At 39.0% G+C, this 13,908-nt stretch overlaps 1 protein-coding gene across 7 annotated transcripts in view; it reads left to right on the top strand.

Moving 5' to 3' along the window:
• ARHGEF28 (Rho guanine nucleotide exchange factor 28) overlaps positions 1–12,295 on the top strand; it is a 326,609-nt gene extending 314,314 nt beyond the window's left edge. For all 7 annotated transcript variants that reach the window (XM_043887235.1, XM_043887234.1, XM_043887230.1 and 4 more), the window contains one exon: positions 11,090–12,295. In XM_043887235.1, the coding sequence (XP_043743170.1) occupies positions 11,090–11,253 (164 nt within the window). In that variant the 3' untranslated portion in view covers positions 11,254–12,295. The remainder of the gene's footprint in view (positions 1–11,089) is intronic.
• Positions 12,296–13,908: the final 1,613 nt, after the last annotated feature.

The raw sequence follows: 13,908 nt of genomic DNA, 5'->3' as shown, positions 1-13,908 counted from the left end.
GGAAATTCCCCTTCCGGAATCCTCTGTCCTCTTGTTCTAATAAACCCTGTTGCCTTCCCAGCCAGCAATGTATTGATCGCTGTCACTTGGGACATCTCTTTACATCTCTCCTCTGTTGGATTCTATTGCTCTCATTCCCGTCCTTTCTCTTTTATGGCATATTAAGACACACCTTTATTTGATGGAGCATATTTCTAAGTCTTTCTTAGAAAAGATTTAATAATGAAAACAAATTGTTTCCAAATTAGTTGAAATGTCTTTTTTCCATTGTAGTTTCGGTTTCACTCTTGTTTTAATGGTAAATTCCTATTCTTTTGCTGATATCTGTTGCTACTACTGCTGCTGCTAAGTCACTTCAGTCGTGTCCGACTCTGTGCAATCCCATAGATGGCAGCCCACCAGGCTCCCCTATCCCTGAGATTCTCCAGGCAAGAACACTGGAGTGGGTTGTCATTTCCTTCTCCAATGCTTGACAGTGAAAAGTGAAAGTGAAGTCGCTCGGTTGTGTCCAACTCTTAGTGACCCCATGGACTGTAGCCCACCAGGCTCCTCTGTCCATGGGATTTTCCAGGCAAGAGTACTGGAAAATCACTTACCATCACATGAAATGAACCAACTAAATAAAAGCATAAAATGTATCTTTCATTTCATTTATTTATTTTTGCTAATTTTACACTTGGTTTTCATAATATATCTGGGCTTAGAATTCTAGATCAAAATCATTTTCCTTTAGAATTCTGAAGGATTTGATTCTTCTACTTCTCAGCATTGCTGTTGAAAAGTCTAATGCCTTTCTGATTCCTAGTCCTTTATTTGTAACCCACTTGTGCTTTGGGAGTCTCTAGAATGATCACTTCATTCATTCCTGGATGAATTTTATAATATTCCTTAGTGTAGTCTTTTATTAAAATCATTTTTACTAGTTACTCATTAGGTTCTTTCAGTCGAGAAATATACTGTCATTTCCTTTGAATCTGTGATGTTTTCTTCTTTAAAAAACTGGGCTAGTCTTCAGCTTTATCTTACTGGAACTCTTTCTGGTTATAAATTAAATCTCTTAGAGCCTCTGATTCTTCTGTTTTGTTTTTTTCCATTCATTTCCATTTCTTCATGTTCTTGTTCTACTTCCTGGGAGATTTTGTTGCCATTAACCTCCTACTATTTCATTGATTTTTAAAAAAAAAATTCAGCTAGCAAATTTTTAATTTCTAGGAGTTTTTTCTTGTTCTGTTATAGTTCCTATTTTATGGAAACTTCCTTGGTGGCTGAAATATTTTTAAGATACATTTTTAAAGATTGTTTATTATGATGTTTGGGTGCTTTCTTGTGCTCAGCTGCTTGTGTTCCTGAGTTGTGTTTTGTTTTCAAGTTCGGTTTGCCTCTGTTTTAGGCTCTTTTCCATATTCCATAGCATACCTGCCATTTTGGATTGGTGTGAATGTTTGACTCAAAGTCAAATAATGTTAGTGGCTTAAAGAGAGAAGTTCTATTATGCAGTTCTATCTTGATTACATTTTCAACTTGATTCTTACTGAGAAGACGAGGATTAGAATAAATGAAATTGTAAGGTATTTTCTAAATATAAGAATTCCAAATTGGTGGTTCCTACAAATCTAATTAGAGTAGACATAATTTTTGAATAATGTATTCACTAATTCATTAATTCATTTGACAATATATATTGACATCTACTATCATTAGGAACTGAAATTAACTTTGATATTGTTGGACTAGATGTACAACTTTTAGTTCCTGTTTCTTAAAAAATATTGCTTTTTAATTTTTAACTCTTAAAATTTTTTTAAAATTTTAATTAAGCTGTTTAATTTTTAGAAGGCTAAAGAATAGGAATCCAAATTCCAAATGAACCCTATCAACTATTACCATGGACAAATGGACCAAGGATATAAAATGAAATCTTTTCTGAATTATATTTCACTAGGAGATGTCAGATTTTCTAGACAGAAGTGAAGACCACACACGAATCTGTATTATTTTTTATAAGGAGCTGTTAAACTCAAATGAACCTCATCTGTTTTATGGAACACGTAGATAGAAATTGTTTATCTTTCTAAATAGATATAAACCCCTACACAGCACTTGCCAGTGACTTGTCATACAGTTGAAATAAAATTGATCTATACATATTTCACATCCAAAAGAGGCATCTGATTTATTGCCATAGTATTCTGTTTATGTCAGATATATGAAGCTATGCTATTGGAATAGCAGAGACCTCTTTATAATCCAAGTATCTGGGCTTCCCTGGTGGCTTAGCCAGTAAAGAATCTGCCTGCAATACAGGAGACCTGGGTTTGATTGCTGAGTTGGGAAGATCCCCTGGAGAAGGGAATGGCTACCCACTCCAATATTCTTGCCTAGAGAATTCCATGGACAGAGGAGCTTGCTGGGCTACAGTCCATGGGCTGGCAAAGAATCAAACGTGACTGAGCAACTGACATTTGCATGAAAGACTATGGACTTAGAAAAAATTGATCATGAAACAAATACAAAAGTAGAATCATTTAATGAATTAATAATTACTGAAAGTCAGTCTGGTTCATTGATGACCTTTTCTCTGTTCTCTCATATTATTAAGATTATCTTAAGCAAATCCAGGACTTCCTATCATTTCATCTAAAAATACTTCAGTATCTTTCTCCAGAAGATATTTACTCTTTCTCTCTCTCTTTAAATGTCACTGGAGTATCATTATTGCACTTTAAAAATTTTTAAATTTTTTACTTAAAATCATACTCTGAGTACTTTAATTTCTCTGATTGTCTCAATTTTTTCCCTTTGTTTGAATTGGTATCCAAATAATTGCATATATTACATCTGGTTTCTATATCTTGCAAGTCTCGTTTAATCTAAAGTTCCCTCACCTTTAAAAACAAAATCTTACAATTTATTGAAAAGACTGGGTTGTTTATTTGCTGAAAAGACGTTTTCTCTGAAAAAATTGTATTTTCTGAAGAACTTTCTATGTTCTGGATTTTGCTGACTGCATCCCTGTGGTGTCACTTAACATAGTCTTCTGTCCCTATATTTCCTGTATGTAAACTGGTAGTTGGGAATAGATACTTGATATTTAACTAGATACAATCTTTATGTTTTGACATGAAAAAAATCTTCATAGATGGAGTTGTCTACTTCCTATATAGTATATGTTGAATATTTCCTCTTGCATCCTATTAGGAGGCTTGCTATATCTATTTTTCTGATTAAGATTGATGCATGGGTTCAGGTGCTGCCAGCTTGATCCATCCATTAAAACATTCCCCATCAGCTCTTTTCCAAATGCTTTTAGGAACTGTTGATGATTGAATCCTCAAACAGACAGTATATACAGTATATTCAGGGTTTCTGAATTTGGAAAATCTTACCTATTTCCAGCTTCCCACCCCTGATTTATCTTGGCATGTTGGCCATTTATTGTCTTTTCCTTTCTTAGTCTAAAATAGACTTATTACTCTCTAGTACACTGTTCCCCCAAGTGTACCACGCAGAACACAGCACTGCGAAGCACACTGGGAGAAAAATCCCCCTGAGTTTGGGGCCTGCCACAGACAGTTTTTCCCTCTCAGAAATTTATAATACAGTTGAGCCTATTGAAGTTCTGAGGAGTCTGTCAGTAAAGAAACTTGATTAACCCAGAGTTTCATCAACTTGTTTGATCACTATATTCTTTCATCAGTAATACCTATTAGTATCCTGATTAGAGAAACACACCTTGAAATGCATCTCAAAGAAGAGGGCCGGGTGGAGGCGCTTGTGCCATCCTGCTGTGAGGCTTTCTGATGTCAAGGTTCAGACTCGGTAACATGGGCACCCTTCTAGGCTAAGAGCAAACCAAAGTTCACCCAGAGAACTGACATACCATAATGCATCCTGTGTTAATACAGTCGTATCTTCATTACATTGATTGCTTCAGTTGCTGTGCTTGTTAGTGTTATCTACGTAACCACCTTAGATAATTCCCAATACGTTAATTACCGGTAAGAAAATAAAGCCCAACTCTGAGAGTCACAACTTAAATTGTTTTCAGTTTGCTTTCTTACATTACAGATTTACACATGTATACCACACACATTCATGTGCACACACTCCCCTCCCAGAGCACACTTCAGTTATTTTATTTCAGGTGCAGTATTGGTGTATGAGGAGTAACATATAGTTACTCACTGGGTCTTATCGGCTCCAGATTGGTTTTTATGCCAGATGTGCCTACATGTTGTTTGTGGCTCGCTATGGGAAATGCAATTGAGCAAAATTAGTGAGAGAGACTGATTTTCTTCCACTCTGAGGACACCTTGAGTTTTGTACAATAAGTGTTTTCCATTAGAAGGAAAATGCTGTGCATTAGTGCTCATGAGAAAAAAATAGTGATTGCCAGTAATGCCATCAGGAAACAATTTTTTAAATGTTTTGCAGTACAAGCATGAATCGATCATTAAATGGGGAATACGGCTTATTCACAGACTTGGAACATGAATCACAATTCTTTTTGAAGTGGTGTTATTCTAGGAAAGTGTGAATTTTGATTTTAGGAACACACACAAGGGATACAGTAATAAGGAGTATAAGTCAGAACACTTCATTAAAATAAAATAAGAACAGAGCCAAGACCCAGAGGACATGACACTCTGTTTTGTGAGTCTTGTTGGAGAATGGAATGGGATAAGACACGAGAAAGCTGACATGGCATGACCAGTGATCCCAGTATTGATTCAATGTGCTCTTGTAGCACTGGGCTACTGGCTGCCTGGCCGTCGGGTAATGGGGAGCTAAACTCAGACCTGGAGAGTTAATGTTTATGACAGAAGTTGTACTGGTGCTTTTAAATTGAAACAAAGCTTGTCTTTAAAAATTATCAGGATTTAAAATGCTCTTCTGTTCAGAAGATCCAGAAAAAGGCAAAGACTACTTGAATTAAATACTTTAAAACAATAGACAGCTCTGTTTTTTATGACGAATCACTCTTAGGTTTGCTGTTCATAGAAGGGAAGGTCAAGTGTAGATTCTGACCGTGGACCTTATCTTCCACTTACTCGGTAGCTTTCCAAATACTGTACTGTGAGGGCTATTTGTGCTCAGTTCAAATACATGTTATTAGGAAGATTAAAAGTAGAAGGATGGGACATAGGTCTGGAAATCACCCTAAAAACATTATTTTAAATGCAACTTAAGGTAATAAATTTGTATTCCTTGAGCAAAAAGCAGTTGAGAAATGCATCCATTTGTTGCAATTCTAGAATAGTATTTGGTGCATTATTGAGCCAAAACACAGATGAAAAAATTCTCCCACAATATGAGAAGTTTAAGAGGCCTGAATGATTTTGGTTCCGCCCTTCATGAACTGAAGTCCAGAGAGCAGAAGTGACTTGCCCAAGGTTACATTTTACCTTGTGCTTTAAAAGATCATGTCTCAGCTTGGGAAGCACTTCATTCATTTCCAGTATGAAACATGGTTGCATTTTACATCTTGACATTACTGTCTGGTCTTGAAAATAACTGATTATCCTGTGGACTCTAAAGAATAAAGATAATGAGGGACTGTTGGAGGGAAGGCTGATTTTCCTTCCGGCTTGTGTCAACTTTTCAGGAGCTGATCCCTAAGGTTGTATGTCATCCCAGATCCCATGTTCTCTTCCTTAATAGTTTGAAATTCCAATAGCAGGTGAGCAGAGTGAAAATGATTACTTCAAATGTCAAGCAACAGGTTGCAACAAAGGGCTAAAAATGAGGGGTTTGAAGAACTGTGTCTGAGTAACTGCATCTTGCAGCCCATGGCCTGGGCATTTTCTGCCTCCCACCCATAAGACAAAGGGGATAGCTCCTGCCAAAATATGGGCATTTATAATTTTTAGAAATTTCATGAGAAGACTGACATAGACCCTACAAGAAGTCTAAGGAAATTTTTTGTGAAGGATTAAGTTTTAGGCTATGAAGAAAATTTCAGCTAAATAGGAAAAAGCCATATGTGTGCTTAGTCACTGAGTCGTGTCTGACTTTTTTAACCCCATGGACTGTAGCCCACCAGGCTCCTCTGTCCATGGGGATTCTCCAGGCAAGAATACTGGAGTGGATTGCCATGCCCTCCTCCAGGCGATCTTCCCAACTCAGGGATTGAACCCAGGTATCCTTCATTGCAGGCAGATTCTTTACCAGCTGATCTACCAGGGACGCCCATACACCAAGATTGTACTCCTTCACTTGGTTTAGCTAGGCTTTGATGTGTTTCAGCTTATTTGTTCTTATTTTAAGGTTAATAATGTTCACTCATTGTTTGGAAAAAACTCAGCAGAGGCCACAGGACTGGAAAAGGTCAGTTTTCATTCCAATCACAAAGAAAGGCAATGCCAAAGAATGTTCAAAGTACTGCACAATTACACTCATCTCACGCGCTAGCAAAGTAATGCTCAAAATTCTCCAAGCCAGGCTTCAGCAATACATGAACTGTGAACTTCCAGATGTTCAAGCTGGATTTAGAAAAGGCAGAGGAACCAGAGATCAAACTGCCAACATCAGGTGGATCATCAAGAAAGCAAGAGAGTTCCAGAAAAAATCTACCTCTGCTTTATTGATTATGCCAAAGCCTTTGTGTAGATCACCACAAGCTGTGGAAAATTCTTAAAGAGATGGGAATACCAGACCACCTTGCCTGCCTCTTGAGAAATCTGTAGGCAGGTCAAGAAGCAACAGTTAGAACTGGTTCCAAATTGGGAAAGGAGTACTTCAAGGCTGTATTTTGTCACTCTGCTTATTTAACTTATATGCAGAATACATCATGCAAAATGCTGGGCTGGATGAAGCACAAGCTGGAATCAAGAGTGCTGGGAGAAATATCAGTAAGCTCAGATACACAGATGACACCACCCTTATGGCAGAAAGCGAAGAACTGAAGAACCTCTTGTTGAAAGTGAAAAAGGAGAGTGAAAAAGTTGTCTTAAAACTCAGCATTCAGAAAACTAAGATCATGGCATCTGGTCCCATCACTTCATGGCAAGTAGATGGGGAAACAGTGGAAACAGACTTTATTTTTTTGTGCTCCAGAATCACTGTAGATGGTGACTGCAGCCATGAAATTAAAAGACACTTGCTCCTTGGAAGAAAAGCTATGACCAACTTAGCATATTAAAAAGCAGAGTTATTACTTTGCCAACAAAGGTCCGTCTAGTCAAAGCTGTGGTTTCTCCAGTAGTCATGTATAGATGTGAGAGTTGGACTATAAAGAAAGTTGAGCACTGAAGAATTGATGCTTTTGAATTGTGGTGTTGGAGAAGACCCTTGAGAGACCCTTGAACTGCAAGGAGATCCAACCAGTCTGTCCTAAAGAAAATCGGTCCTGAATACTCATTGGAAGGACTGATGTTGAAGCTGAAACTCCAATACTTTGGCCACCTGATGTGAAGAACTGACTCATTTGAAGAGACCCTGATGCTGGGAAAGATTGAAGGTGGGAGGAGAAGGGGATGAGAGAGGATGAGATGGTTGGATGGCATCACCGACTCAATGGACATGGGTTTGAGCAAACTCTGGGAGTTGGTGATGGACAGGGAAGCCTGGCATGCTGCAACCCATGGGGTTGCAAAGAGTCAGATATGACTGAGTGACTGAACTGAACTGACTGAATGTTCACTCTGTTGAATTTCCAGAGGTATGATAAGGATCAAATTATTTCTTCTATGTCATCGAAGAGGGACAGTTGTATAGATTAAAATGTTCTTTAGAGTTTGATGTTTTATTTCATCATAATAGCATTTGTTTTTTTTTTGTTTTTTTTTTTTTTTAGCATTTGGTTTTTAGTTGACCAAATTATGATGTTTTATTTCATCATAATAGCATTTGGTTTTTAGTTGACCAAATTATGATTTAGTCAACCAAATAGTTGACCAAATATTTCTCTGCTTATTTAAAAAAAGAAGTATTTTATTTATATTTACAGTAATTTACAGGCATTTTGATCACAAATAAAACTGGATGATTAATTCTACTCCCCAAGAATCCTGCTTTCTGAAGCAGTGTGGTTTTATTTTAACAAATGTTTTTTCAGTTTAGGGTTCTGTATGGTGATCATACTCTCTAGGGTGAAACGTGTGGAAAAAGGTGGCTGACCTTGAGAAATATACAATTGCTGGGCTAGGATTCTTTCAGGGTTGAAATGGAGTAATAAAATCAGAAATCATGGCGCGGTTTCTAATTTCAAAGACAGACTGTCTGACCTTGCCTAAATAGTTCAGGTAGAAACCAAGAAGGAACATGGAGAAGGAAATTGAGTTCCCCTCCGGGTGATACACAGCATAACCTTAGTACATCTGGGATTTCAACGTGGGCCATTCATTCACTTTAGGGTCCAGAAGATGTTTTTCTCCTGTATTTTTATTCTTACTTGAAACAATTCTGATGAAAAATACCTCTATACCCCCTTTACTCACACACAAATGAAAAAATCTCCCTCCCGCCACCCATATTTATTCTTTGTTCTCTGTCTTCCTGAATGGAGCCTACAATTTAAGATAAAAGAATTCTTTTTGATATGTATTTGGTTCTTTGGCTCTTTTTGAACAAGTCTTCTCTTGAAACCATGACGGGGACTTCCCAGATACCTAGACTCACCAGTATTTTGGATTCTTTGCTGCATGTTTCATACCCGAGAGGAAGGAAACGTGTATGGATTAAGGGCTTCCGCTGTGCCCAGCTTTGTCACATTTGTCAGCCATCACTTCCCAGCTGCCTCGTTCAATGGATGATTGTTCACCCTCCATGTGGTGCTTCTTGTGCCCTGGCTGCACCTTCTTTGGGCCAGAAGACAGTACTGTGGTTTGTGGCCTAAGTGAACTGTTCTCCAATCTGTCAGCATCTGCTAGGTGGAAGTTTTGAGGTGTGTTTTTGTTTTTTAGGTTGTATATAATGTACAACATCAGTAGTTTAACTGGAATATTTATTTTTAGAGGTGAAATGGTTTTATTTTAATGGCTGGGAAGAGGAGCTGAAATTGTGAAAATGTGTGATGACCTCAGACAGGCATAGGATGAAGAACATTCTAGGTTGGTTTATATTGCCCTCATAGTGAAATCATTGTTTGGGGATTACCTGATCAAATGAGAGAGGTATCTAATTTTATAATAATTACTATGTCAGTTTTGAGGCACTCAGAATGTGTTTTTATTTATTTATTTTTTTTGGTAAGTGACTCTTCAAAATGTGGTCCTTAGGGAGATTATACATTAAACATCCAGGGTGTCTTAATTCAGCAAAGATTGTCAGGTCATTTCCAGCACAGTGAGGAATGGGGACCATGAGAGTCTTGAGCAGATGAACATGTGGCAAAGACCTCTGAGTTCCAGTCTGGATTACTTCTTTCAGCTGCATGATGGGCAAGAAGTTAACTAGTCTGAGCCTCAGCTTCCCAATCTGTGAATTGTGGGTGACGACATTTGGAGGCTTAAGGGGATGGTGACTGTAAACAGCCTGGAACAGCCCCCCTACCTGGAGAAGGCCTGTATACAGGGTGGATTTAGACGTATCGTCAGTAGCTGTGTTTTTAGTAGTGAGTGAATACCCTGTATTTGAGGTACAGGATTTGGAATCAAGGAATCCAGGTCAGTAGAATCGAGTCACCTCAATGTAAGTGGATCGTTTTCTCTGTGTCCCGTTGGTATAACTGGAGTCAGGAATGGCCTGGACCTGTGAGCAGAGCTGTGGACTGTGGTCTCCCCTCCTTGCTCCAACCCCTCCCTGCCCCCCTTCCCTCCTACCCGCTTCCCCTCTTCTCCTTCCCCTCCCCCCAGGATCCTCCTCAGCTGGCCTGGAGGCAAAGGTCAGCTCCTCCAGGTGACCTGTGTCTACTTCCTGTGGCCCTGGCTTCCCCTCTCCCGTTGGCTCTGCCTCCTGTTAGAAGAAGTGATAAAAGGAGGTGTAGCAAAGGAAGCCACCTCCCTGAAGATGGAGCCTTGGGAGGACATTTAGCTCTTCATTCCAGCTAGGCCTTGATTCCTGCCTTCTCTAATAACCAAAGATCCTTGTCAGGAGGGTAAAAATTACAAGCATTTTTGTCATCAGAATAGTGGCAGTTATGTGTATCCATGTCAATAATAGAGGCTTTCAATAACATGTGGCAAGGATTATAATGACCTCTTGTTAGTGGCCGAAAAAAGAACAGGTGGGCCTCAGGGCTCTGAATTTTCCCGACCTGGGTTCCATATATACTCTGCTTTTTGCTCCTCTTGAAACTGGTTATTTGTAATTTTGCCACATAGTCAAACTTCAGGGAGGGTGGTCAGTGGAGCAATCCACAGAACATGGTTTGTAGCAAGAGCTGTGGTTTTATTTTTTTAAACCACCCTCCCCCCTTTGCCTTCCCTTTAAACCATTATGAGTGAGTTTAATCAGAAAAGGGGAAAATAGACTATGCCCTGCTGTTGCTAGGTAACCAGAAAAATAACAAACCCAGTCAGAGTTGATATTGAAATGATTTTCCCCAGGAACCTGGCCACTCTTGCTAAGTGATTCGTGGGTTGTTAACAGATTTGCGTACTGGTGAGGCTGCAGGGTCTCCGTTCTTCCTGTCCTTTCTCCCTGCCTCTCACCGCACATCAGGAAAATCCCAGGTACATTATTTGAGTTTTCCAGTCAGTTCTTGACTTTGAGATACTCTGAGGGAAGATCCTTGCAGAGGCAAATATGGCTTATTGCACATAACCAGAGTAGATACTGTATTTCTAGGACATTGAACCCATTTTCAAAAATACCTGGGACCCCTTTCTTAGCAGGTGTGGTCTTTGATCAGCTTACAAATGCTGCCAAGTCTTTATTTGTTTGACATTTTACTGGGAGTATTTTGTAAAGGTTGTTTTTTAGCCTCAACAGACGTTTGTACACCCAACCAAAGATTTTAATGATTTTGATTAAATCACTAGATATCTGTTTTGTTCCTTTCTCATGGGACTCTGCCATCCTCTCCGTGGCTGGCGCTGTGGGCGTGGCACTGCCCAGCCTTTGAGGGCTCTGTCTCTGATTCATAGTGCCACCTGCCTGTGGGTCTTAATCTGACTCTCCTGTGACCTGTACTGTCTGTCTGTTGCAGATTTGAACGTCTCTCAGACTGCATACCCACCCCTCCACGACACAAATCCACATGGCCCTCGGCTGCAGACGTTTATAGCAGAAGAAAAGCTAAGTCTACAGACAGTGACCAGACAAGACGGGGAAACTGGAAATGGAGCAGAAGAAAACATTGTTTACCTCTAATTGTGTTGTTATTTTTCCAAGTGAGACAACATACTCGCATTTGGGGGAGATTTTTTTTTTTCCTTTCTTGATGTGTGTGACTGTCCAAATTACTTTAGGAGTAATGTTTGATATTTTGGGCAGGTTTATTTGAGGGGCATGAGTCTAATAATTAAATTATTGAAAACAACTGTGTATCATCATTAACTTATCACACCTAATTTCAGATTTCTGGAGGAGAAATTGACTTTAGATAAGCAGGAACAATTTCAAAGTTATTGGAACCCTAGAGTAGAATCCCACATAATGTTTTCTACTCGGTCATCTGTGTTTTGGAATGCCTCTTAAGATCTAGATGAAGCACTTTGGATGGAAAGAGTAATATAATGGGCAAACTTTCACAATCATGGCAGCTGATTAGGGAGAGTGACCTCAGGGCTCTCAAAGGCAGAGAAAGATGTAGGGAAAACCTTTTCTTGGCTAATCTTGGGACGTCAAAGGGGTCACTCATGGTGGTGAGATGTCACGGTCACCATGCAACCAAGGAGTCCCTGTCTGGGCACCTGCCCTAACCAGCTGGCCACTCTGCCATGGACACAATCTGGACACTTAGGACCTGGCCCGGAGCCTTTTCATTTGCACTTTCTAGGTTATAATGCCTGTGGGCTTTCAAGTCACAGTTCAGCATCCTCTTTCAACACAGCCCAGAGGCAGAGCCCCAGAAGTCAGTGTGACGTAAAACTTCAGTAACGAAATTTTATTACTGAAGCGAGGCTTTAGTAATGACCTTGCTTCCATCACCTGGCCCTGTCTCCACCAGCTCCGGAAGCACCAAGGACAACCACTCTCCGGAAGGACCTCTGCCCTGCAGTTATTCAAGGACAAAAGCTGCCCTCTTGGTGAAACTTGCTGTCTGAATGTGCTTTTCCACAAAGGAACATTGGCACATATTGCCTTCAGGGTAATAGGAGTCTTTTGTGAGAAACCAAGAAATGTTTTCAGTTTGTTCTTCAGAAGCATTTGTATATATTTTGGTCAGTGTCAATAAATATCTTTTACCTCAGCCTTTCACTTTGAAATTTTTAAATTGTGTAGAGCCATTGTGAAATATACACATCACACTCAAATACAATCTCCCCTTATTAAAAATGAAAATAAAGGAGAAATACTAAATTCACCCAGACTTTCAATACTGCTTCTGGCCATTTTAGTCACAATCATATTACATTCAGAGACTAATTTTCACAGATGGATATGTCTTATTAAAATTTTAATCAGTCACTTCATCTCCAAGATGACCTTCTAAATGATAAGGTGCATCTTCTATTCCTCAGACATCTAGAGAGAAAAATATCTATCTTCTCTCTCTCTCCAATAATGTCTATTCCAGAATTTCCTATCCTTTGAATAAAAATCTTATAGATATTTCAGTCTAAATCCTTGCTCCAATAACTATAAATATCTTTCCTTTTTTCCTGACAGAGGATATGGAAATAACCATATGTGAAAATAGGTAAAGATGTTCAAAATCCCCATGGAGTTCTTTAAAAATACATGTGCTCAGTTGATTTCCAAGCCCTGCAAACTATGGGACTTTGTGTAGTCACACAAGGAAAGCTTTGGCATTATTTGATATACATTCATTGGTTCATCTTGGTAATTTTTAAATTTAATATTATGACTTGTCAACTGAATCTAACTCTCAATTCTTTCTTGATAAGTTTTTCCTTTCCACTTTATCCTCACTATGTAATGAGCTCAGTTCACAGTGGAATTCACTCTGTAACTCCAATAGTTTCACTCATCTTAGGAGAAGACCACCCTATTTCTCAGCATCATAAATAAGTTGCCCTCAAAGAACATTTCCCACCAACTGAAGATCTTAAATGAAACCTGCATCCCTTTAAAGATTTGTTGTAGAAAGAAAGCAGCATTTCTGCCCTGTCCCTTCCAAGCTTCATAAATTCTCCAAGCTTCATAAATTCATGTGCATCTCATTTGCAGTCCAAGTTTCTCTGCACTTCATCAGGACTGCATAATTGTTGGAGTCCTATAACATTTTCTAGCCCACTCACAATTCAGAAAAGACTAAAATACTCGCTGCAGAGGTGGTGGTGTATATAGGAAAATATAAAATGAAGAAGGTGAACAAGGTGAAATCATGGGATTACAGAAAAATGAAAAGAAGTATTCCTTTCTGTGACCTAGGTAGGGCTCACTGTTCAAACTTGGAATCAAAATGAAATTATTAAGGTTCAACCATCTCTCTCTTTCTTAATGAGAGAGGAATATCAATTCTGGAGTCGGATGATCCATTTCCTGGCTGTGTCCTTGGCCTATCTCTTCAACTCTCTAGGTCTTAAGCTTCCTCATTTAAAAAACTGGGATGATTACCTTACGGAATTGTGAGAATTAAATGATTATGCAATGTGCTTATAACAGAGCCTGGGGCATAATAATCACTCAACATATTCTGGCTATTATTATCATATCACAAGCTCCTTCAATAATTGGTCAGTCCTTAGGCAGATTGTACCTGCATAGCCAGAAACAGTGAAGGGTCAGGAGTCTGAAGATTTCCAGTAGTAAGAGTGGACTAGGGCTTCTCAAGGTTAGCTTTTAACTTATTTGCATCTCTAAACTTCCATTCAACTTGCTCAATAAACATTTATTGAT

Source organism: Cervus elaphus, chromosome 25, assembly GCF_910594005.1.
Source record: "Cervus elaphus chromosome 25, mCerEla1.1, whole genome shotgun sequence".
In the NCBI taxonomy this organism is placed as follows: Eukaryota; Metazoa; Chordata; class Mammalia; order Artiodactyla; family Cervidae; genus Cervus; species Cervus elaphus.
The sequence above is the reverse complement of the archived record's forward strand: the minus strand, read 5'-3'. Positions and strand labels throughout refer to the sequence as shown.